This window comes from Tachypleus tridentatus, chromosome 6, assembly GCF_004210375.1.
Source record: "Tachypleus tridentatus isolate NWPU-2018 chromosome 6, ASM421037v1, whole genome shotgun sequence".
Classification (NCBI taxonomy): Eukaryota; Metazoa; Arthropoda; class Merostomata; order Xiphosura; family Limulidae; genus Tachypleus; species Tachypleus tridentatus.
The window spans coordinates 103,564,920-103,592,566 of NC_134830.1; the positions used below are offsets into that span (position 1 = coordinate 103,564,920).

Consider the following 27,647-nt stretch of genomic DNA (forward strand, 5'->3'; position numbering starts at 1 on the left):
AAGACTACCTTGCAGATGTGTCAGACTACCACAGTAATGGAAAGTTTGGATGAAAATGTAACATCGAAACGTCGATAGAATGAAAAAAAAATACTTTTTTGTGAGAAAAATCGCCCTTTTTTCTCTTCAGTCAAATTGCTGTCGATAATCTCAGTAAATTAAAAATGTGCTTTAGATTTTTCTGAATTGTAAATAATAAATAAATTTGGTGCAGATTAAGAGTTTTCTAAAAACAGATAAAAATTTTGTAGATGTATGATAAGTGTTCGTAAAAGATACAAAACCTAATAACTTATTGGTGAAAGCAAAGGAAAAATATATTATACTATACAAGCCACACAACATCCGCCACACCGAGAGTCCACGAGATCATTCGCATAAAATCCATACTGATAAGTCCAGCTGGGATACAACAGACATTGTAGTGGTCTAGACGCTATTTATTATTTATCTATATCTATATATATAGTCATTTACATATCAAATTACTAATGTAAGAATTAATAAGACAATGTCATTTTGTCATTTATTTTTTTATTTATTCAGCTAGTCTTATTTTTCCCTGAAACGGTCAAGTTATCGCAGCATTAAAGGGAAAAAAATGTATATTAGTAATCCTAAGAACCCATGAGTAAAAGTAAAAATGAATCATTAACTATACGAAACGCTTTTCATCTGAAGTGATTTCTACATAATTTTTAGAGCATTTCACTTTTAATTGTGAAAACATAATGGTTTTTCTTTTCTTTCTGGGAGAGGGGGAGTGGAATGCCAACTTCAGGAGGTAAAATTATCTTATTTACCCTAAAAGGGTATTGTTATTACTTCTTTTTCTTCTTCTTTACTTTGGAAAGCAGTCCTACAGTTGTCTGCACACAGTGAAGGGTGATACAGATGATGGACAGTAGGGTCTTGAATAATCACATCTCACTCTCCTAACTTATAATTACGTTATCATTATTATTATAATTTTTTTTCATGTAACACTAGTAAACAGAAGTTAAGACTGATAAACCATATATCCCTACGGCGCTGTGGGTCCTACATCCGCAGTCACCTCCAAAACTGTGGGTATATTTTATATCCCGTATTACAGTTTGTACCCTGGGAATCCTTTTGATTTGTGCAGCGTTTTCGATTTTTGTTTGGGCTTGTTTTTTATTACAAGTTATAGGTAGTCAGAGGTTTGGAATTGTTGTTCTTAACGTATTTCTTCTTTTTGATTTTGTTTTATTTTATTTGACTCTGGAGAATAAATATTCTATACAATTTTAATGTAATTTTTCACGTAAATATAATATTTTTAGAACTAAGTTGAATTGCATATTTAAACTAATTTCATTGATATCTTAATCTCTAGGCTTAAAGGAGCTACTGTTATCTTAGTTCTTCGTTTTTCTTCACTTTTCAACCATTTTTCAAAATAGCTAATACGTGTACTATTAGCCTAAGCGTTTAATTGTTCTTTAAACAATATAAATTTGTTATTATCCTTCAGTGTAACGCTTAACACTGTTAACAATATTTCAGCAGTGTCTAAATTATCTCGGTTAATTGATATTATGATAAAATGACTGTTCTTGGATTTTCATACATTCATATTGTTACTAGTTCTTTGTTATTTTAAAATATTTTTCTCTTGCCAATTTAATATTATCACTTTGAAAGCCCTCTAGTAGCATAATGCGTTTCTAGTTATTCCTGCAATTAGTTCATTTGGTTTGACATTAAGGTGCTTTCAGGCCTCCTAAGTAATGATTCAGAGCACAAAGTCTTAAGCAGTGTTTATTTTTTATGTGTATCTTCCTTAACATCTTCATAGCATCTACAGTTTCTTAAAGAGTTGAGTTGCAAAACTGGTTTACGAGGCTTCGCTCGCTACATTTCTTTGTCCTTGTGTACTCAGTATTTTCTACTTCTTTTAACGTCTAAATGTTAATTTTCCTTTAGATGTTTTACACTTCGTCTTTAATTTGTGTAGTTAAGTTTCACTCTGAACACACTTCTACGTTTTTAGTCACAAACATCACCTGTTTGTTTTTACTTTACTACTTCTTCAATTCACTACTTTTTTGCATGTTTCTAGTTCTCATAACTTAATAATAAAAGTGTTGAAAACGGATAAGGTGATGAGGAGTGACTGAGATTGTTTTTGACTTTATGTTACGAATACATTTATAAGAAGGTTCTTAAATTTTAACCAGGCTAGTATATGGTTAGTTTGTATATTATATATACTTGTCATAAAAATACATATATTTAGACGCTGCTTTGCAAGATTTACCTCGATGTATACTGGACAAGCTTTTATATACAAAGAGAAGTAACCCGAACTTCTCATCGTGTAGAGTATTCACTCCTATGAATCATCTGTTCTAAAAAGGCGGAAATGTTAAAGCAAATGCTATTTGAAATTTCAGTTCTCACTTATTAAGTTCCGTCAATTTGCTAATGATTTGTGATTATAATACTTAATATAGTGGCACATTTTTACAATACTTTACAAGCTTCATGAAAGACGTCCGTGGTTTTCAGTTTTAGCGTGTAAGTATATATATATATATAATAACAACTGCATGCTATTTGTTGGGTTGTTTCCATAGTGATATACGATGACCTTTGTTTAACCCTAGATTTAGTGATGGGGTCTTGACAGCACGTATTTGTAAAACCCATTCTTGTAACAAATACCGTATTGCTTGTGGATCCATTACTTATTGTTAATAGAATCCCTAATAACATATGAAAGACGTTAAAATATTGCCCATAATTGTTATCATTGCAATTAATCCTATTAATTACTGCTGCTGTTTTCTAAGTATCTTACATAAAAATGAATGATTTATCCATCTTTGTTCATGAATTTACTCAGAGTATTTTAACAAGCAAAAGCATAAAACTGTTCTTTATAAAGTAATATATGGACTCAAGCGGAAGTTAAAACTAATTATAAGTTGAGGGCTAATATTCAAAGTAATTTCTTACTCTGAGCATTTTACCAAATGTAATACAATATGTGGACCTCACTTGTAATAAACATTAAAATTTCAAGTCTTTAATTTGAGAGTTGATAGCTTAATATAATCTGATATGTAATTTTTAAAAACAACTAAAAGTATACATAAAATAAAACAAGTATTGCGCTAACTTTTAAGCGTCATTTTTACCTATCTTCTACTAATTCAAGCTCTATACAATTGTAATTATACTTGATATCTTAAGTGCCTGTATTTTATGTTCATATGCTTGTTCTTCAATAGTATCAAATTATATATTCATTATATTAAGTCCTTGGACGAACTTGTACATGATTATACGCGATAACGAACGTTGACCTTTATTTTATTGTAACAATTAAGAGATTTACTGAAGTAAAGCTTAAAAAGCTTGGCAGCACTGATAACATTGGCCACTGTATTGCCACTTTTTATGATGTGCATTAAGAATATTAATAGGTTTTATATTTATGTTCAAACGTGATTTATCTGTCAAGTAAATGCTAACGGTTCAACCCATCAAAGAACTTTATCGCCTAAGGGCAAAGTAGAATTTATGTTATTAATTAATCAGTAAATTTTCATATCAAACTGTTATAATTTTCCCAAGTATGTGAATGATAAAAAATTGCAATACTTTTTATGCATATCTGACAAAGTAATCATCACAAGTGATTAACAGGCATTTTGCTTCTCCTATCATTTTAACGATAACAGTGCTTTTAAACTTTTTCTGTCTCTACTATGTAACAATTAGCCTGAATTGAGGAGTTAAAGTCTCGTTCAATGAATGTTAAACGTGAGAATAGAAACTCGACTCATTTATTTCTTATTTAACAGTTCTTGATTTACATTTTCCTTCATTATTATTTTCAGTATATAACTTCCGTAACAATCCGTGGACGCGGATATATTTATCTGCTTGATCCCACCGATTCGTACGCCACTGGACAGTGATGTCATGGGGAAAGTTTTAGAGGATTAATTGGTACCAGTAAGTCTGCCACCAATATCAGTAATCAGAAAATACAACAAATCAGAGTATCAATAAACTTTCAGTCATTGTTTGAAATATGGTTTATTTCTTGTTCTTTATATTGAGTTAAGCCAGAGCTGATTACCGAAGGCTGTATTTCACGAAAGCAGTTATCATAAATTAGTAAAACATGACAAAAATGCTTTAAAGAAACAATAAAGAAAAATGCCCAAATTAAAATTTTGCTCAAGTTTCTAATTAAGTAGTTTATTTTAAAAGGAGCAATAAGAATGTAAATTATAACTGATTGCTTTACAATATAAGTAATCGCAATGAAATTCAACAAAAATGATTAAAAGTAAACCAAGTTCTATAGCAATCAGGCATTATTTAAAGGTGATAGAGAAGGAAGGAAGGAATAATACATTTAAGTATCACCTAGAAAAACAATAGAATTGTATCACTGTGAATAACAAAATAATTCGAAGGTAAGCTTGTTCCAATGTTGATGTCTTAAGAATGTAATAATGTGTAAAATATTAAGCTCAATAGAAAATAAGATTAATTCTTCTATGTCTGGAAGAGTATTCTCGTAGAAATACTGTTTTTTTCCATTCGGGAAAATCTATGATCTTATATTTTAATTTGGTGCTTGTTAAAACTATTGATATCAGCTTTTGTACCATTAATTGGAATTAAATTGTAATTTTTCTGTGAAAACTATGGTAACTTTGTAAAACAATGATTGAGAATTTTTTTTTACAAAATTAATTATATTCTGGGCAATCCAGGTTTTGTAAATGCATTGTTTTTATTATAGATAGAGTATACAAATCTGTTATTTAAATTTATATATTGTACTTTTGAGATTTGATTGGACATTACACACACTGGTGAGGTAGTAGTATATATATGGAAGACACAGATCTTCACTTTATGACCTACCTCTGGTGAACATTAGGAATTACGTTATTATCATTACAAAGTCAGATTTTATTGCTAGTAATCTATTTCTCTGTTCACATGTTTTCTCATGGAAAATGGATGACAATCAGTGTAGCATTTATCACTTCCTATGATTATGAGAGAAAGAGACTGGTCAGACAAGAAAGCCAAATAAAAGTTTCAATCACTTTCACTTTCAATATCTTTTCCATCACAAATTTTGTAACAAGTACCAATGGATAAAGGAAAAGTACATATTTCTTTCCCTATTAGTCATGTAATTCAATAGCTAAGAAGCATTCGATTTAAAGGCCATAATTAATATTCTTTATAAAATGCTTTTTCAACCATTCTAGAATGTTATCCGTTCTCCTTTCTATTTAACATTCCTCTTTCTTTCTTTTTGGCTTTTCTTTTCTTTTAATAGATCATTCACTCTGATGGAATTAAATTAGAAAATGGATTTACATATTTCTGTTGGACTGAATAACATGCACTGTGAGATGTGAGATGCTGCGCATCTTTCTTTAACCGTACTGAGTCATCTTATGATTTTTTTCGAGTTTAAACCAGATATTTTAAAATGAGACATTTGATTTAAGTCTAACTGTTGTCGTATTCTTTTTTCAAAGCCATAAAAGGGTTGTAAGATTCCTTCAAATGTAGACATATTGTTTTAACGGATTTGATATTTTGTTTTTATCTATGCTTGTTTCAGTTTAATATATATTTAGAAATGTATATAACTTATATTATTAAATGTACATCGAGTAAGTCCCAACTGCTCTCTAAATTTGTAGAAGATTGTTGAGTGTAAGAGTCAATAATATATGTTTTAAGAAAGTACCAGCGTATCTTCAAATATTGGTGGGCCAACTGAATTAGAACTTTGCCTAAAGGTTATAAATCAACGTGCCAAGAGACAATAGAGTATTTGTTGGTCAACTACAGTCAGTATACTGTAGACCTCGGAAGATATAATTGTGGTTAACGCTTATTAATCTGAAAACTTTAGAATCTGACCTGGAACGTTTATAGATTTCGAACATTATAAACCGAATACCATAACATTGCTATGAAGACATTAGATATTTTCGTCACAGAAAAGTCAGCTTATTAACGACGTGATGTTAGCCATTAAGCAAAGTGTAACAGTATCAACATAGTAATTATTCGCTTTCCGTTAGTGTTGACGAAATATTTTATGAAGTATGAGTATTAAAACTTTAATTAAAATAAAGTACAGAACAACATTTTGACCTTCTTAGGTCATCTTCAGGTTAACAAAGAGTGTTAATTGTCAGTTGCAAGCAAACTTTCTTTGTTAACCTGAAGGCGATTGAAGAAGGCCGAAACATTGCTCTGTACTTTTAATTGAAGTTTTAATATCCATACTAGCCGGTTCTATAATACATTTTACTTTAAGTGAATTTTTCGTCATCATGGAATAAAAGATTCAGTTCCAGATCAGGTAGAAAACCCAATATTGTTTGTAAAATTATTCTATGTAAACTATTATTTGTAACAATAATTTGTATAACCGTTATTATAAATCGTATAGTTATTTGTATATTAAAATTGTGTTAAGAAAGAAAGTTGTGTGTATCAATCTTGTTGGCAAATATCAATTGAATACATATCGACATTAAATTAACATCTAAATTAAAATTAAAATTTCCGGCTAATTGAAATCGAAATCGTAACATAATAAATCGGAGACTTGTCTGAGCTAAATTATAATAGGTAACATATAATACATATGGTCAGCTCCTGTGCAAGGTTTTGGAAGAAATGATTAAGGCTCATTTTGTTTCACACCTTGAAAAGGACAACTTTCTCTTCAACACACAGTAGTTTACGTAGAAAGTAATCTACTCTATTCAACTTGAAATATCCGAAATTTTTCTCAAGAGAAAAGTATCTTATTTCTATACTTTTTTAATATTCAGAAATCATATAACACTAAGTGAAAATTCTATGTTTTATGGGGCTTTCAATAATATTAGGTACATGACCATTTTCGCGACGGATAAAAAATATATATGCGCATGCATAAATGCATTCCTTTATACAATATTTCGCTCTTTTTTCTATAGCTCTGTAGAAAGCATCAGATTTAGTGAGCTGCTTAATTAAGCAAACGCCCTCCACACTTATTTTAACCGCTACTAACTTATTTGTATATGTGAAAAGCACGATAAAGTACGCGAGTACATGAGTGGATGTGTTTCTTAGCTGAATAGTTTTATAATGTAATGATCATATACATCCATAAAAAGTGTTATAAAACGTATGAAATTAACCACAATCTCAGTTTTATAATCAAATATAATAAATGCTCTCATACCTCAAGAGTTTCTTGCTAAAATCACTACTATACAGTAAAAACGTAAGTCTCACCAACTTTTAGATGCATTTTATTCTTTCTCAGTCGAAGCTCCAATAAATGTAGATTACACCTTTCCATAATATAAGTTATAAGGCTATCCACATCACATCTGGTCAGATATAAGGCTTTAATCATAAAGTTGCCACAACTAGTAGATTCTAAGCACAACAACGCATGTTTTGGTTCCTTGTATTACATGCCATCCACTACAAGACGTATGGCACCAAGGAAACTTCTTAATCGTGTTCAACTGATACTTATAACGAGAAATACTGTCTCCAATGGCAGTTCAGCATATAGCGTGACAGTAAACAGGTGATATTATCTGTGCGCAATAAAGATCCAACTATCTGTCTATCTATCGGAAAATAAGTTTTTTACGTACTAAGACGATATCTTAAGTAACTCTACTCTACATTGTGAAAATTTTGATTTAATTACATAAGTAGTTGATACCCTGATAGTAAAATAATGTTCACCGCTGCAAACTATTAGCTTTATGAGTAACTCATAAAATTAAACGAAATAACTAAATATTCAATATAGCTACAGTATATATATACATATATACACACGTGATTTGATATCATTACAATATATATACATAATTTGATATAACTACAATATACATAAAAAATAATGATATAACTTATATCATGATCCAGCTATAGTAAGAATCGCTGCATGCATATTTTTTGTCTTTTTACATTTCGATCCAAGTTAAACTTTACTCTGGATACTTTATCATGTTTAATGTACTCACTTTGACAGGCTGAATTAATCACAAGATAGGAAAGTCTTTTTTTAAATCAGATTTGTATTACTAGCAAGTTATTCATGTTCGATACACATCTGTGAATAAAATTACCCATAGTTTCAGTCAGCCAATAAACATATTTAAGAGAAACTCTGTCACTAAATGCATGTTGTAGTTTTTGGGCTTTTTTGTAAAGTTGTTGAATGTCTTCATCGAAAGTGAAAAGTCAACTGAATTAGTTTTGTGCGCGAAGGAAAACATTTTATACCCGCTTAACATACGGCTTAAGAAATTTTAGCTTTTTTGGTTTTATCAAGATAATAAAATGACAAAACATGTTGAATTTGAGTAGAAACTTTAATAAGATTTTCTATTTTATACACACATGTACAAACATAATACATACATTTAACGATGTAGAAAGAACTTCATCGGAAATTACAGATAAAAGAATAGTTCTATTACCATTGATAACTTATGATTGAGGCAAACTACCTGCATAGATCAAAATTAAAAATTAACTCAAGAGTGAATACTCTCAACTTAATATACTAATTCACCCATGTATATAGGAGTAAAATAAATAGAATGTACAACTTCATCAGTTGGGTACTCTCTCTGTTATCGTATTTTCGGTTGTAAACCTATTAATATGTAATTAAGTTCAATTAGCCTTAGCTTAATTCTATTAAACTAACAGTGCAAAATAATTTTCCGAATAAAATCACGATATAAATAAATAAAATGCATAAACTTTTATATTATTCAACTTTTTAACCAATAATATTAATCAAATTAATATTAAAGAAAAAATGAAATGCAACTTATTTTCAAATTATATAAATAATTGCGTTGGCTATATACGGCTCAACTGATTTCCTTGGATCTTTAAAACGTGACACTAGTATTGTGTGATTGTAAAACGTAATTTGTGTGGTGTGTTATCTAAAGAAGACAATAAAAGTAGATAAGATTTAATGCTTCCTTCCTAGTGCCACAGCGGAATGTCTGTGGACTTTCAACGCTCTGGAAACAGGTGTTTGATACTCGTGTTGGGTAAAACACATATATCCCATTGCGCAGCTTTGTGCTTAATTAAGAATAAAATTTAAAATATACATTGTATGTTTTAAATATATATTTGACATTATGGTGGTACTGATGTCTTAACAATCGGCTCTGGATGGTGAATGATATGTAAGCTTGGGATGTTATGGGTTTAATCCTAAATTAACGACTTGTTTACATATCTTTCACTACTGGTAACCTGCAGATACTGCAGTACATTGGATAATTTAATGTCTTTATTCGTCACTATATTCGGTGTAAAACAGTCTAGCAAAACACTTTCGGTGACATCAGTCTTTTACTTATATATAGTGCAGAAGTAATGACGATACTAATGGTACTTTAGGGATTTGAGTGTTCGTAATGAGCAGTGATGAGTTTTCAGAATATTTAGATAATTATGCACAGAGATATTCCGGAAAGCAAACTTAATTTAATTTGTTTCTTCAATATGTCGCCATTACGGCTTCATCAAGAGAACACGATTTATCTTATAATGTGGCGGTCAATTCCATTTTTCGTTGGTAAAAGAGTAGCCCAAGAGTTGACGATGGGTGGTGATTACTAGCTGCATTTTCTCTAGTCTTACACTGCTAAATTAGAGATGGTTAGCGCAGATAGCCCTCGAGTAGCTTTGCGCGAAATTAAAAAAAAAGCAACTGTTTATTGTTTTTTATACAATTTAAATATGCATATAAATAACTATTATGTTCTCTCTATATATATATCTTTATATGCATAATAATAATAAAATTATACGAACAATTTTGAGACGTTTATTTTATTATTTAACCACTTTCTTCCAGGAGGCAAATATGATACGTTACAAAAATAAAACGGGGAATCATAAAACAACGAAACAGACCAAACTAGCGATGTATTCCATACGTTTTGTTATTATTTATGTTTGAATTTCAGAACATTTAGGGCAATATTTAGTTACATATATTAGGTAGGTAGCACCATTAGATTCCATCTATTTACCAAGGAATAGTGGGATTGATCGTAACATTATAACGCCCCCACGGCTGGGAGGGCGAGCACGTTTGGCGCGACGCGAATCACCTCCCGCGGATTACCAGTCGCACGCCTTACGCGCTAGGCCATGCCAGGCCCATATAGATATTAACATTCCATTAAAATAGCAAAAACGCAATTCCAAATAATTTCTTCTAACACAATGCAAACATCATTAAACACAACGGTTGCTTAGGTTGCCATAACATTTGTCATCTTTCCTATAACGACCATTTAACCTTATCCTTCAGTTTAATGTGTCAAAAATATTAAAAACGCATTGACATTTTATGTTGAAACTTATATTAAAAATTACAGTAATATAAATAAAATAAATACGAAAACATCAGAGTCTATTTTAACTAAGTTAAAATTTTTTATTATAAATCAACCATTTAAACGTTGTCTGCTAAATTTTTACAATAAAAGCAAATACTGGAACAACATTCAATTAAAATTTATGTTTGACATTTGTTTTTAATGAAGCGAAATATCTCACAAGTTCTTTCAAGTTTAAAAATTGTATGATATAATGCTTATATAATATGATGGAAAACCTGTTTTTGTATAATGATATGTCAGCATTAAAAAGTTAGAGTTCGGATGCTTGGACCTGGATATTGTTTTCACAGATCAACAACCTCAACCCAGAAGTGTTAATGCAATGAAACTCTGTGAATCTCAAGCAAGTCCTGATTAGCTTTAGTTTTGAGAAACTTTATTTTCCTCTATCAACGCTCCCCAGTGGCACAGCGGTATGCTTGCGGAATTACGTTATAATCCGGGTTTCGATACCTGTGGTGGGCAGAGCACAGATAGCTCATTGTGTTGCTTTGTGCTTAATTACAAAACAATTTTTAGTGTATTGAAATTAGTTTATTGTTTCAAAAGGGTTAAGTACGTAATAATGTTGTAATTTTAAATATGAAAATCAGCAAGTCACACCTAAAGCCGATATAAAATCGCGGTGAAATGGCGTCTATGAAAATTACAATTTGGCATTTCTCGCTGTAGTGTTGGTAGTGTGATGCCGTAAAATTGATCGCTTTTTTTAGGAGTATAAGTAACTGCCTTTATCCATGCAAAATATGCAGACATTCAGCTCATAAAGATGTGTTCCTTATCAAACATTCAGGTAAGTTGGTAGCCGCAGTGCTTACGTATTTCAGAGAAGCTAATCGGACTGTTGAAATGAACGTTGGTAAGCTATCGTTTTCGTGCGCTAGATGGTTTATGGAAAGTAAGCAGTGAGTAGTGGTGTGCTTTTGACATGACTGCGTTTCGATGAACCTTTTGAAACGAAAACTAAGCTGCAGGGCCATTGTCTAGATGCACGTTCATCAGAGAGAATCTGACAATACGAGGCTACATAAACTGTCACAATATGGTGGAGCTCCAAAGTATAATGTACTCCACCTCAGTAAGAATGATACCAACAAAAGATACTAATTCAGTAATTTTGTTTTCCTTTGATCTAGTTTCGTACAAATATTCGGGATATAGTTGATGCTCACAAAATATCTCCAATAGCAGATCATCGATATAAAATATGAGAAAGTTAAATGCGTGCATATCTGTGGCAGCTACTTCCAACGAGCGTATTATCTAATGTTAATGTTACATTCAAAACATACTGTCATGAAAATCTTTAATTTTCCATATGACAGATCATTTGAGATAATTTATTTTATTTCCACTGACATGAGTCATATATTTTGCAGGAAGACTAAATTAGATATAATTTAATATTAAAAGTTATAACTTTTATTTTATTGCTGCAAATGAGAAATAACTCTCACCTGCAATCTCTCCGCCCTTCTTCACCACGCGGGCCTAGTCTGAGGTTCGAACCCCCTCTTTGGACATAATCGTAACAATGTGGTAGTAGATTGTTTATGTTTACGTATAAATTATATCCTGAACCAGTAAGCAAAAAATAGTCTCTCTCTAAAGACTTCAGACAATATTTCTGAAATGTTCTAGAAACTTCTATGAATTGTGCTTCTTTGGGCCATATTTTATTTTAAGTTAAACCATCAGTTATGAAGAGTGAAGTCATTTCATGGATGTATAAGCTGAAATGTCCTCAGTGTTTAAAATCAGATATCAGACCATACTTTTATTTCCTTTTAAAGACATATTAAAACTAACAAAAAAGTTACCTCAAATTTGATACAGCATCTAAACTAGACCCGGCACAGCCCGATGGTTAAGGCGCTCGACCCGTAATCTGAGGGTCGCGGGTTCCAATCCCCGTCACACCAAACATGCTCGCCTTTCAGCCGCTGGGGCGTTATAATGTACAATCAATCCCACTGTTCGTTGGTAAAAGAGTAGCTCAACAGTTGGCGGTGGGTGGTGATGACTAGCTGCCTTCCATCTAGTCTTATACTGCTAAAGTAGGGACGGCTAACGCAGATAGTCCTCGTGTAGCTTTACGCGAAATTCATGTAAGCTTGTTTGCTCTTAAGATACACTTTGGGTTATCTGCACTTTGCCCACCTCGGATATAAAAACTACGTGTTTAGCATATAAGCCCCTAAGTTTATTATGAGTCACCAGTGGGTAATAGTTTAGGTATCTATGTTTATTTTACTTTTTTTCTACATACTTGGTTCACTTCTGTAACCAATCCTAGGTTCCTATTCTGGAATTACTATACAATTTTGTATATAAAGCTCAAACCAATACCTTTTTAGGTAAAACGTATTTCATAGTTCTTGTTTTATCAGTATTTATATTGTTAATGAAATATCTATATACATATACTACGCTTATGTTTGTTTGCCCGGAACATTTTTCGCAAATTTCTCGATCAATCGCAACAAATCTCAAATTGTTAGAAAGGCCTGTGTTTGAGGAGTCCAGAATCAATAACCTTACCTTATTCTTTTTTGCTTAGTTAAATCATTTAATAACACATGTATGCTACGACACAATGGCACGATATCGTTGTCATTATATGACAACTGGCTTCGATTTCAACTTTAGTTTTTGTATTTTACCTAACTGCGTGCACTTTCTTGAAAAAACAGTATTATTCTAAATAAATACAAATGCTAAGTGACTTTCTAGGTCTAAATACGCATGCGCATTTCGAGCAATACCATAAGGTTATCACATTGTAAACATACATTCAGATGTTTCAGCATAGCAGCTAAGTTTGCTTTCATTACATCTTTATATTTACTTTACTTTGCAACGATTTAGCGTTGGTTCATTTCATAAACTGCTGTAAATATCTTTTAGGTGCTTTCTTTTTTTGAAAGGATTTTACTCTTCGATTTTGTGAGTTTCTTCGTTTCAACTTGTAAATCCCTGTTGTACATTGAGCACTTATTAACTGTTTCATACTATTTACACTGTTATAAGTACCATTACTGTATCTCAGAACGGCTGGTATGGGTATTAACACTTTTACTAATAAAGTATAGAAGAACGATTCAACCTCCCTAGGTTAGCATTTTTATTTCAAGTGGGTTTCTCTTCACCAGAAGTACCATTACTATACTTTAATGTTTACTTTTCGTGTAAATTTATTAGATAAAGTTATGTTTATATGCGTTTGCTTGTCTGACCACGTAAAAGTGTTTCAAATAGACTAGAATATATTAATCTAACACATAATGCCTGCAAGAAAGAATAGCTTAAATGTCATACATGAAAAGGATAGAATAAAGAAAATTCAAGTAAATGGCAGGAGAACTGCTGCAAATATTTTGCGAGTCGTGGCTGAAATAAAATTTTAAGGTTTTTTATCATTTTTCACTGAGGAACATTTATATATATATATATCATTAACATGAAATTATAACACCTTTTTGTCGTAAATTTTCTAAACTATTTTATTTTACAGTTAAAGGGAGGTACACTAACTGTTAAACTGCACAATTATACTACTTGTGATTTTACTGTGGATAGCATGAGAGTGGAAGGTCCGATTAAATACTTGAACTAAAATTTATTTTGGTTGTGGGACACAAACAAAAGCTGGTAAGAAGACCCCTCTGAACGGCACAGAACCAGGTCAGACATGGGTTAAAGGTTAGCGCATTTGTCTGTGTTTGGATCACAAAAGTGAAAAATCAATCTCGCTATTCTTAAGCGATGGGTGTTTCTGATTGGTTGTTCTTCCTTTAATCAGCAGTTCTTAATTAGGGTCACCTATATTTGGACTTGATTTGACCATTTAATCAGTGTGGCGTATTATGTGCTATTCAAATTAAGAGTACAAAATACCATACCATGCAGGACTAACTGCATCACTTTTTCTTGAGGCAGTATGATTCGTTTCAGTTCGCATGTTTATGACGTTTTAATCACTATTAATTTATTTGCAGGCCCGGCATGGCAAAGTGATTAGGGCACTCGACTCCCACTCTGAGAGTCACGGGTTCAAATGAGAATGTTCCGGCAAACATTCTCACTCTTTCAACCGTAGAGACGTTATTATGCGACATTGAATCCAACTATTTGTTGGTAAAAAAGTAGCTCAATACTTGGCAGTGGGTGGCGAGAATATATGCCTTTCCTCTAGTCGTATACTGCTAAATTAGAGGCGGACAATGCAGATAGCTTTTGTCTATTAGGTTGTTCGAATTATGGAGGATTTTTATATCAAAATTTTAGTGATTTATAGGGATAAGAAACCCTTCTATTTTACGACTTCATATATACCATTGAAAAACTAAAGTTTTCTTCTATTCATTAATTATTTTATTTTTTACTAAAAATTTATTTACAATATTTCAGACCATTTTAATTAATGTTGGGGAAAAAATAGTCGCGCATATTTGTTTTTCATGAATTCAAACTTTGTCATATTACATCGCAAACAGCCTGCAATATCAACCAAGAATGAGGCGAGGAACCACCTCTGAACGTATAGTATGACGTTGGTTCCAAAAATTTCGTAATGGATATGTGAGTCTTGAGCATAAGGAGAGCAGAGAACATTCTTCTGCTGTTGAAATCGACCAACTAAGAACATTAGTGAAAACAATAGCTGGGCCAAACTGTTCGAGAAATGACAGAAGAATTGGATGTTGGAATATTCACAATTTTCGACCATCTCGAGCAAATTGGAAAAGTGAAAAAGCTCGACAAGTGGGTTCCACGCGAACTCGGTGAAACTCAGAAAAATCGCCGTTTTGGACTGTGCTCTATGTTGAGCGACCCATTTCTTGATTGAATTTTCACTTTCGACAAAAAGTGGATTCTTTACGACAACAGAAAACTATCTGCACAATGACTCAACAGTGACGAGGCTCAAAAAAACTTCCCAAAGCCAAAGTTACATCAACAGAAGATTATGGTCACTGTATAGTAGTCTGTGGCCGGTATTATCTATAACTCAACCAGGGCTACAATATCACTGCGGAGGTTTACTATCTAAAATTGGAAGAAATTCATAGAACGTTGCGTGAAAAAATGCCAGCATTAGTCAATCGAAGAGAACCGGTCTTGCTTCATAATAATGCTCGGCCATACGTTTCTCAAATGACGCTCCAGAAGCTCAACGAATTGGGCTAGAAACATTGCCTCATCCTTCTTACTCCCCAGACCTGTTGTCCACTGAATACTACTTTTTCAAGCATTTGGACAACTTTTTACAGGACAAAAGATTCAACAACAGAACAGCAGCTAAAAATAGCTTTAAAGAAGTCTGAGTTATAGGACTTCAGTTTTATCGTCATGATACAAATGATCTTGTTTCTCGTTGGCAGAAGTGTGTAGATTCATTAGGTTACCATTTTGATTAATAAAGTTACTTTTAATGTTGTTTATTTCTTATTACAGTTTAAATTTAAAATATGCTATTATTTTTCGAACACTCCAATAGGTTTGTGCAAAATTAAAAAAAACAAAACATTTATTTGCAATTCGTGTATTTTTAAATTCTTTAAAAGTAGTGACTAAAACTGAGTAATGTTAAGTATTAGGTTAGGGTAAGTAAATTCGTTACTTTTTCTATCTTCACATTTCTTGAATCTATAAATATACATTAAGAAAACTAATGAAAGATTGGATATTTATTCCATTAACAGTATGATGTATATCAAGTGCTTAAAAATATTTTGGTTGGTATTAAATACGTTTTGTTTCTTTCCTATACATTAAAATTAAAACCACCGGAAAAGTTAAATTGATTATCATATTGTGTCTTTAAACCTTCAATATATTCTATGTAGGATATGAACCCGTGCCATCTCTCATGTGAGATGAGAACTTTGCCACATGAACTAAATGGTTCATCTGTGTCTTTCTTATAGTAAGGCCACATCGGATTATCTACTGTTTCTACCGAGGAGAATTGAACGCCGGATTTTAGCGTTGTAAATGGTTAATAGAGTACCGTTTGCTCGTATTGCACTTTTTAAATACTCAATTCATTGTGTTATTTTTCCTCTCTGGAACAATGCTCGTTCTCACTCCTTTATTTTTCGGGTCGTGAAACAGTTAATAGGTAGGCTGCAATTTGTTTGATGGCACTTATTACATTTTTTTTGTGTCTCCTAAATTGAGGATTGAACCCAGAACCATTCACACGCGGAGCTAGTGCACTACTAAGTGAACTAGAAAGACACTTTCTTAATTAACTAAAGCTACCATATTGCACCTATATGACGGACAAGGCCTGCCCTCAGGCTTTTTCTTAGGTTCATACGAAAACCTCTTTGGGCAACCCATTTTCCTGTATTTTTCTTCCCGTATCTCCAGGTTATCTTCCAAATGAGGAGCCCCCGGTGGCACAGCTGTATGTCTGCGGAATTACACCGCTAAAATCCGGGTTTTTCGATACCCATTGTGTGCAGAACACAGATAGCTCATTGTGTAGCTTTGTGCTTAATCTAAACAAACAAACAAACTGAGCTAAAACGTTAACCTAGAGGCGTTTTCTAAGAATATACTTTTTGAAAACTCAATCACTGCCTCACTAATTACTAATACTCTACACACAACGCTCTGTTTAAAATTGTACAGGTTTTGTTTTTTAACGTTTTGAATACTAATACAAAATCCAGCATTATTATAAAATGCCTTTTTATATAAAAAGTTTCACACTGAATACACATGCTATGTGGTAACACTAAAATACAGAATGTAATAGTATTAATATACAACAGCAAACCTTGTAAGAAACAGTAGGAGTAAGTTTAATGAAATAGTTTAATAGTTTAACTTCTTGTTAATGAAGCACATTTGAAAGAACATTGGAATGTTTGCGCATATACTGTATTGTAGGAATTCTAATAATAAATGTATTGTTTAAAAACTAGGCTAAGATTATTTGTTTAAAATCACGTATCTGTCATAACATAAAGATACTTTTCTGCCTTCGTTTTAAACTAAATCTAAATCAAACAAATGACAGTACCTACCATAACATGCAACTTGACGCTTCTTTGCCAGTTGTATGTTCTCGTACGTTTTCAAATACAGACTTGTACATGCATCTAGTCTGAATTTGCGCGTTATTATGTGTGTGTGATAGAATTTAAATGTACCGCAAGAGGACGTCGTGTATTATGGTCAATAAAATATGGCATAAAACAATAAAATTCTAAACATATCAAATGTTTAAATACAAAAAAAACAAAGGAAAAAAAACGAATTGGATAAAATTATAATTGAAAATCAGGTCGTATTGAGTGACATAAACACTGAAGTTAAAACAAGTTCTTGTCTTAACTGACCACAAATAGAAATTATCGAATTAATATTTGTTTCTGTAGTGAAAAAGGTGATTGTGAAAAATTTTACGAAAAACGTTTTTTTCGAGACTAAAAAGAAACTCCTAGTTGATGTAATTCATTTCCAAGGAGCCACTTGACATTTCTTGATGCTATTTATTAAAAGTTGTGGTTTTATAGCTTTTTGGAATTAAACTAATCGGAAAATAACTGTAGCGCAGTTTTCATACATGACACTGAATACGCTAACAACATGAAATAATCTGCTAGTAGTACGTTTGGAAATTCTGAGACTGTGTTGAAAACATTCTAATATACTGGAAAAAGGATAAAAAATAGGCTACAAGACGAAAAAGTATTTATGCTTCTCACTGGAAAAACAATTAGTTCATTATTTATTATTTTCTAAAAGTGTAAGTATGTCTACAAAAAAGAAACTGAGACAATCAAGTTTTAAAATAGTTTATTTACGTTTATTTAATTATTTAATTGTGTAAGAGATAGATGAAAGATTTCGTTTTTTAATTATTAACCGTTTCTTTTTCCCAGTACCCACCAGACCTAGAAAATATAATATTTTATTTATTTATATTTTTAATATCAGTTAGCACCTTCTGTGATAAATATGATAGTCTACAAAATTATATTAGGAAAAAATTAGGTCTACTTTTATCTATGCGCCCCCCAGTGGTACAGCAGAATGTCTGAGGACTTATGACGCTAGAGACTGGTTTCGATACCCGTGGTGGGCAGAGCAGAGATAGCTCATTTTGTAGCTTCCTGCTTAATTACAAAAATTTAACCATGACCTTCATTCACTTTGCTGTCATCTAGTGGTGGATAGTGCAATTTCTGTAACGAATAATTTTATTTTTATGCGAAAGAAATATATATATCATTAATACATAAGAGAGATTTTTATTTATATAGTTTTAAAAACATGGACAAAATACTTCGTAACGTACTATTATGTTCACTTACAATGCGAATTCATCATAATGAGCAAATAAAAAACTGTGAATTTGAACTGACTGTTTACCGTTGAGGTTTTTTGTTGTTATTGTTAAGCTCAGGGCTACGCAATAGCTATCTGTGCTGTGCCCACTACAAGTATCAAAACCATATTTTGAGAGTAGTAACTCTTCAGACTTATCACTCAATTACTGGTGGAAGGAGGAATACTGCTAGGGCTTGTACTTTAGACTTTAAAATAATGTCAATGATAATGTTTTGTTAACTCTTGATGACGAGAAACCCACTTGAAATAAAAATGTATCTCAGGACGGCTGGTATGGGTATTAACACTTTTCAGGTTAAGAAAGATGACCTAGGAAGGTTGAAACGTTGTTTTCTCCTTATCAGTAAAAGTGTTAACACCCATACCAGCCATTCTGATATACGTTTTGTTAACTGTACATCTAGTATTTTCATTGTTTTTTTTTTAAAGCTTGTCTTGAATAAGTCCCTAGACATTTTAGCTGTCAAGAAAAATAAGTAATGTGATGATAGTGCAATTACATTATTTTGCCTCTCATCATCTGGCCTCATCATTGATGTATAGAGATAAACCAAGTGGGGGCGTTATAATGTGACAGTCAATCCCTCTATTCGTTGGTAAAAGAGTAGCTCAAGAGTTGGCGGTGGGTGGTGATGACTAGCTGCCTTCCCTCGAGTCTTACACTGCTAAATTAGGGACGGCTAGCGCAGATAGCCCTCGAGTAGCGTTGCGCGAAATTCAAAAAAACAAACAAAACAAATAAACCAAGTGTCACTTGGGCAGCGATTTATGAGAAACAGGAGATGAATCTGAAATGCTATTTACGTACGCCTTAAGAAACATATGGTTCCAAAATATATACTATAAATTTGCTTTGTAAGATCAACCATTCCACCAGAAGTAAAGATTATATCAATAATCAGATCACGTCTGAGAGTTTTTCCACTGAGGTGAAATCAATATTATGTAGTAGTAGTGTTGTATTTAACTGCCTTCATGTTACAGAATATTTTTACACATACAATTTATCAACTGAGGCGCAATACATATTGTTCCCATGCGTAATACTGTATATTTCATTAATTGTTTTGAATTATTCAATCAAACAGTTAATCTTTAATAGTGTTCGCCCTCTATTGGTCAAGCTATTAACTAAAATCAGTCATCGTAGAGTTACTACAGAACTACTAAAATTGAAGTAATAACCGTACAATTCACATTCGTAGTACCTTGATGAATAACCAAGCATGAAGTAAGACCACTCCTCTTTATAATTACGTAATAAATTATACAAATAGTCTTCATTCGTCTAGTTAGAGCTGGCCTGTGACAGCCTGAGCATTATGAAGGAGGGAGATATTTTGGTGAAGGTAATCCAACTCTGTTAACTCGTATTCACTGCTGTTATACTCCTATAGAGTTGCAATATACAAGGAAATAAAAAACAAAACCAATAGAAACGAAATATTATAAAACACTTACACAGCAAGAGATACGAAATTATACTTCTTTCCGGAAAAGTATATTTATTTTTAATTATTACTAACGTATTAGTAACCCTTACATCTCAGCTACTTAAAATGCATATGACGATGCAATAAACAGACCCTTTACAGAACGTATATGTCAATACACGACAAATTACTGTAAAGTAACAAACGTACACATAATAGTTACTCTCAACTGATTATCCGATACGATTGTAATCATTGATTATTTTGCATTAGTTATAACATCGACTGTAAATCACACTGCGTATTTACTTTCATAAATAAGTAAATAAATCATGTAGAGCAAATGAAACTAAACAGAAAGCCAATAGTTTTAAGTTGTAACTATTATCAATAGTACGGTATTGGAGTAATACTTTAGAATAGCTCTGTAATACGGTTCCACTCTGGAAATTTACAGATGAGACATCCTCATTAACCGTGTCTGAGGTTTCCCTACAACAGTGTTTATTGACAGATGTAGCAAGCATATTAAACTGGTAATTTTACATATATAACGACTTCTATATTATTATTATTAGCACCTCTGCACTTTGATTTTATCAATGATTTGTCAATGAGGTTTTATCAGTTTGGAACCTGAAACTAGGTTGGCACTAGATCAGAGAAGCCTTTCCTCCAGGGCATTCAATGTTGCCTTCACGAATACGAGACAGTTTAGAAGAAAGGGATTTTCTTTTACATATGTTGGATATGGGTAGGTTTCGATCAGTGGTTTGCTGTCTGCTTCTGGGTGGAGTGTAGCCCAGGTAACAAATATTAAAAACGTGTGGTATTTGATCTATGTTAATTGAATATTCGTCACTCATGTCCTCAAACAATGCCAACTCCTGCACTATAACATCAACAAAACCTATTAGTGCTTAAAGTACCAAGCGTTCCGGAATGAAATTAGAACATAATCTCTTGTAGTATCGTAATACCAGGCCTTACATTTTCTCATTCCGGTTAGGTGTTTGGATGAAAAGTCATTCCTCATTTCACGTATAGTCCTGACTAACCACACTTTTGCGTTTATCTTTTTGGGCCTCTTAATTTAGAACAATATATCTAAACAGCAAATATCTTAAGGTTTAGATTTTCCTTGGATACAATAAGGAGATATACCATTGAATTATGGGTGAATATTGTAACTGAGCATCAAATCTATTGTAAACAAAGCAATGTAACATATTATAAAATTCACAATACTAAATTTTAACTTTTTCTGTCATTTTCAAAAATTATATAACTTTGTACTAATATTAATTTATTACTATGAAAAACAGTTAAGTGTTGCTTTACGTTCTACTTAGACAGAGGAGTTTAAAACTCTTCTGGTCAAATAGGAAAACCATTTTCTTTTAGAACACTAATTTGGATATATAAAACAAAGATCTGTCATACTCCGTTCATTTTGACGTTAAAATTTAATACATCAACGCATACAAATTAAAAAATAAGAAAAATGAGAATAATTGGGCCACTAAAGCTGTCTTGTAAGTCATGATACAGTGCAGAAAAATATATTAAAAACATCACTGCATAATGCCTTTGTACTCAAATATGTGTTTATTAATTTAATGTAAAAATGACTTTTAGTTAGCCTCTGACAATAAGTCGTTAATATAATGGCTTGCTGTTTATATTATGTAACGGATCAATTAAAATATAAAATTATAAATCTTCGATCTATAAGGTAACTTTTCTCATAGGAAATAATTTTCAACTGTAACTATGTCGCTATAACTGAAATGTATCTTCAGTGCACCTTTCTTTTTTTTTAAAAAATAATACATACCTAGGTTAAAAAGAAATGTTATAGATTATTAGTAACATCTTTCACCTTTCTAGAGCTGCAGACTAAATCTCTATTCCTGGTTTGGTAATTGTATATGTCTGGATTACATAGCTAAAATAACGTTTAAAACAATACGAAACCTATTTGCCCTTGGTCTCCAGCACTTTAGCCTATTGAATCAGGAAAGTAATCTCTTCTAGCTTACTGGGTTTTCTGCATCACTACTTCAAAACCGACACATTCATCCTGTATGTTAGGACTTGTCAGGACTGAGATTATTAAGGTGAATGGCTTGCATAATTTGAAAGAAAGTGGATCGAAGCTGGAATAATGATATGTATTTGAATGTTCTTATCTTAATTCTAATTCTTCTGAGATGTACGATGTGATAATACATTGAACTGAATGCGATGCAAGAGAATTGAGACAGATATATTAATGCTATATATTCGAGGGTACTTGTGCTGCTTTTTTCCACAGTTTCTTTACAATGGTAGCAATAAAATTTCCGCATCTTTCTTAATCTAACTAATTTATTTTGAGCAATGCTTCTCTGAAATGTTATATCCATTGGCATTAAATCGATTAATAGTCTTCAGTGAACATTACAGCAATATTTTAGGCTCAATTACAGCACTGTGAAAAAGTGTTAGGTTAAGAGAATATTTTATTGTTATTTCCATTTTATAGGACTAATTCTTCCATGCCATTATAGGATGTAAATTTCAACACTAGGATAATGCTTCTCTGATCCCTGTTGACAAGTGAATGAGCCAGAATGACAATGCTTATCATTAATGAGAATTCTCATATGCTGGCACCAAGGGCATGTAATAAGAATTCTATTTGAATGAACATAATGATCAAATTCAGGGTCTGAAATAGCTGTCATGATACTCCATGCAGTGTTTTAATTATACCAAAAAAGAAGCTAGTACCAGTATATGCTTGAATAAATAAATTTAATAGCAAATAAATCTTTATAAAAACAGTGTTTAAGTCTATGCATTAAGTTTTATTATAATGTCTTAGCCTAAAAAGCGTAGAGAATTGTCATGAGACCAGTGAGTTCATATAAACTTTACGTGATGCTAGTTGGACTTTGCAAAAACAATTGATGCAGACTTGAAATGCTCCCCAAACACTGTCAAGTACATCCTATATCGTAAGACCGAAACAGGTAAATTTAAAAATAGGAAAAGAAGAGACAGAATACCTAAACGTAATGATACTGCTGTTAAGTATATTCATTTATGTAGTCTTCGGGATAGAAGGAAGGAAGACTGCCAGCTATCCAAAGGATGAGATAAACGACCATGTGCCAAATGACAAAAAAGTGTCCAAATCTACAGTATCAAGAAGACTCAACGAAAATGGAATGTTTAGTTGTGTATAAGTTAAAAAAATCTTTAATTTGATCTCTGAATATTGTAAAGAGGCTGGATTTTGCTAAATCGTACGAAAAGCTGGACTCTTGATGATTGAAAAAGAGTGTTATGGACGGATGTGTCCAAGTTTGAAGTATTTGATATGTTTGGCAGATGAAAGATTAAAGATATTTAACCCAATGCATAACACTTATCAGGAAGCATGAGGGAGGCAGCATAATGATTTGAGAGTGTTTTTTAATTTAGGCAACAGGAAATACTTGTAAAATAGATAGAATAATTGAGTAGCGCAAGTACCATCAGACAGTGGTTTATCAGGGTAGAACGCAATGGTTTGCGTATTATTGGTAAACGATTTTACTACCAAGAAGATAATGTCACCAAACACTCATCAAATTTATACAGAAATTACCTAGCTAAGAAAGAAGCTCATAAAGTAATTCAAATTATGCAATGGCCCCCACAGAGCCCTGATCTCAACCCAATTAAGCAGATCTGAGATTTCGTAGATCAAAAAGTTGAAAAATCAAACGTTACTCCCAAAAGACTTTATGGAAGTTTATTAGAGATATTTGAAGTAAACTCCCAAAGGCCACTTTCCTTAAATGTGTTGCAACAATGCTTGAAAAACTGTCTGCAGTTATTAAATTAAAATAGGAACACACAAAATATGAATTGTTTGCTGAACTGAAACAGTTACCTTTTTCTTTCTTTTTGAACCTGACGATGACCGAAGAAGGTCGAAACATTATTCGCTTCTCTACATAAAACATTTTCTCAACCCAAACCAACCGTTTTTACAGATATATTTTTCTCTACAAGTGGGTTTTCTCGTCATCACTGACTTCCACTCAATTTTTGTCGTACTAAATATGAAGATTAATAAAATTATGGTGTTTGAGCTATGATTTACTTTCTCTTGCTCTTTTATAGTTGCCTGAAATTTAATTTTTGACTTTATCCCAACACGAGAGGGAAGGCAGTTAGTCATCACCACTAACTTTTGGGCTACTTTTTTTACCAACGAATACTGGGATTGACTGTCACATTATAACGCCCCTACGGCTGAAATGTCGAGCATGTTTGGTGCGAAGGGGATTCAAACCCGCGACCCTCAGATTACTAGTCGAACGTCTTAAACCACCTGGCCATGCCATACTATAAATTGAGTGAAGTAAGTTAGGTACAAAATTACTTTTTGGTTCTACCAAAATAATTTGATGTTGGAAAATAATGTAGTCGTAAAAGATAATTCGAGAATTATTATGCTGTATATATGAAAACAACTGAGAAATAATAGCAAAAGAAAACAAGTGTTTTAATTGAATTAATTGTTTATTCATTATGAAAAATTTATTTAGGCCAGAGAAACATCACAGTGTAAATTTTGTGGTCAGTGATAGCTGCGTTATATATTGTAATTGATTTAGTCTTGATATTTAGTCTTCTAATTACACCAACTTGTGCAACATTCTCGAAGTGTTGCATTAATTTGTTTAAATTAATTTAGTAATAGACATCTAAAGGCATGTATCCAGTGTGTATATGTACATGTCTGAAATTACACAGAAGGTGTGTCTTATACAGAATTGGTGGAATTTATCAGCAAATGAGTAACTAACTACTTTGGTATAAAAGTGTCATTATAAATATCATCAAGACTTGAAGACAAGAAGTAGGAGCAATTCTGCATTATGATAATACTGATTACCTACTGATTAGAAAATATTTAGTATTCTAGGTAAGCTATATATATAACAAATATATCCATTATTTGATGTGATGTGTGTCACCTTATGCACAACTAGTGGCAGCTGAATTTTTTATTCCCTTAGAAACTATGTACATATATATGTTTCAAATGCGATAACCACACTTTGGGACACGAATAATGTAATACAGATATTGAGTATGTTATATTAAAACAATTTTAGAGTCTCATCGCGTTGTTACGGTCCATGTCGCTACCTCTGGTTGTACTCTATTTGGCGAGTGTGCAATTTGGTAATGACTTTGCAGCATAGTTTTTATTACAAAAGGCTCAAACCACAGTACTCCTCTTGAGGGTTTTCCATGAGTTATCTATTACACAAGGATGATGGTTTCCCAGCATTATTTCAACCGTCCAATTACATAAAAATCCATGAGCGCTGTGTCTTTGTATGGAATAGCATGATTACCCGTTTCATTTTCCTGCTGTTTAAGATATGTAATGATTGAATGGATTTGTCATGATAGAAACTGATGTACACCTGGTGTATGCCGCTTTTTGAAATGGAGAGTCTTATTTTTTATATGGTTTTGTTGTCTGGGGCGAGTGGACTGCTTTTGCAATTGATCTATGTGATCAAGGATTTTTACCTGTTATAAAATACCTAACTTTACCAACTAGTTCTGGAACAACTTACTGCAGGTCTCTCTCCGAATGATACTGGTACCTTAACGGATATTCTATTAATACATTCGCGATCAAAATACATATTTATTATCTCGTTGCATTTCTGCAACATATCCTTTTTCAAAATGATCAATTTTCGGTAATAAACGAAATGTAGTAGTGATCCATGGTGTTACAGTGCAATTTTGTACAGGTAACAGTTGCTAAGTGAAATGCTGTTTGGCATATTTATAATTAGTAGTTTTAATAAAACATATTAAACTCTCTGTGATTATATTAATGATGGATGTTAAATTTTCTTTTGTGATTCATTGAGGCTGAACAAAAACAAGTTGCTGTGCTGTAAAGTACCAAAAATATTACTAAATTCTATTTCACTTGTCCATCTTTTCGACTTTGATTAACATTTCTAACTGTTTATTGTAAAAACGTATCCTTTGTAACTTTATTATGTTGACATCACGGCATAATGTGTTATAATTAGCTTAAATAAGGGGTCAGCAACCTCTTTCCGCACAGTGGCCAGAGGCCATGTCTGTGAGCGGATGGAGGGCCACATTAAGTTACAAACTTGAATTCTTTTTTAGGACCATCACGGGTGGATGTGATATTTAGGGACTGACGGCTGAACGATATCGGCTGACGGGCCGTAAGTTGCCGATCCCTGGCTTAAATGTTTAGTTAATATGCTCATGATGAATTGCACTCATATAAAAATTATATGAAAGTCCCATGCTGCCTTTAGAACTACTTCCTTCATCGTAAATCATGTTAAGTTTCATGTATGACCATTAGTACATGTTATTAAGGTAATTTCCGTTGAAACAACTGTTACGAATTAAGTGGATGTCAATTTTAAAACACAAATCTGGACTAACTTTCCAAAGAATCTTAGGCAACACTTCTTGAAAAACTATCCACAGGTCTTTTTCCATTGTACTTGGATATTGTGTTTCAAAATCACGTGTAATAAAATAAAGTAAATACACAGAAGATCCTGGATGAGCAATTCGAAGAATAGGACAGAACAAACACTGGTTTCATTCTCACGATCGTAGACATAATGTTGTGAACTTAGACACCGACCATAATAGGTTATTTTGATATAGACATACCAGTTTAAAAAATTAATTTCATATAATTTAGTTCAGTTCCATGTCCTAGAGCGAAGCCACATAAACCAACCAATTTGTTGTTATTCTAACATTAAAATCACAAGTTTTCTTGAGACATTAAAGTTTGTAGAGGGAATGAAACATTTTGAGTTATGATGAACTAATTTTATTCACTCACTATTCGTAGTATGCTATACAAGTATTTTATGCCACTGTGCACAAGAGACCCAAACTAGCATCTTCAGGTACCTTTATCTAAATTGAAGGAATGGATAGTGTACGTTCTCTAACCATCTGCCTGAATGGGTACTTACTTAAGAAGCATGGTGCCATGTATCTAGATAATTTCCCTATGGCTTAATAAACTAACCAATATATGGAGCTTCCCCCAAATGGAATATTGGGAAGAGAGTCCGTTCCATCTCTCCACCCAGATGTGGCGTTATCCATTGTATCAATGCCCTCTCAGGATAGTAACTAAAGTACGTTTTTGATTGGCTGTGCACTCTTAATTTCTCAGCTAACCATAAACTCATAAGAAAAATAATTTACGCATCCTTTATATCATCGTAAAAAGTCATTATCGCCCAGGAATCAGTTTTTATCACAGTTGCTA

General features: G+C 32.4%; 1 protein-coding gene across 2 annotated transcripts in view; it reads right to left on the minus strand.

Annotated features, from left to right (window-relative positions):
• Positions 1-17,626, minus strand: part of LOC143254623 (cyclic nucleotide-gated channel alpha-3-like) — a 28,644-nt gene extending 11,018 nt beyond the window's left edge. Inside the window, exon 1 of one of the 2 annotated variants that reach the window (XM_076509772.1) lies at positions 17,531-17,626. In XM_076509772.1, coding sequence (XP_076365887.1) covers positions 17,531-17,533 — 3 coding nt within the window. In that variant the 5' untranslated portion in view covers positions 17,534-17,626. Of the gene's footprint in view, positions 1-7,317; positions 7,499-17,530 lie in introns of those variants that run through there. The other variant, XM_076509773.1, reaches the window with a different exon arrangement.
• Positions 17,627-27,647: the final 10,021 nt, after the last annotated feature.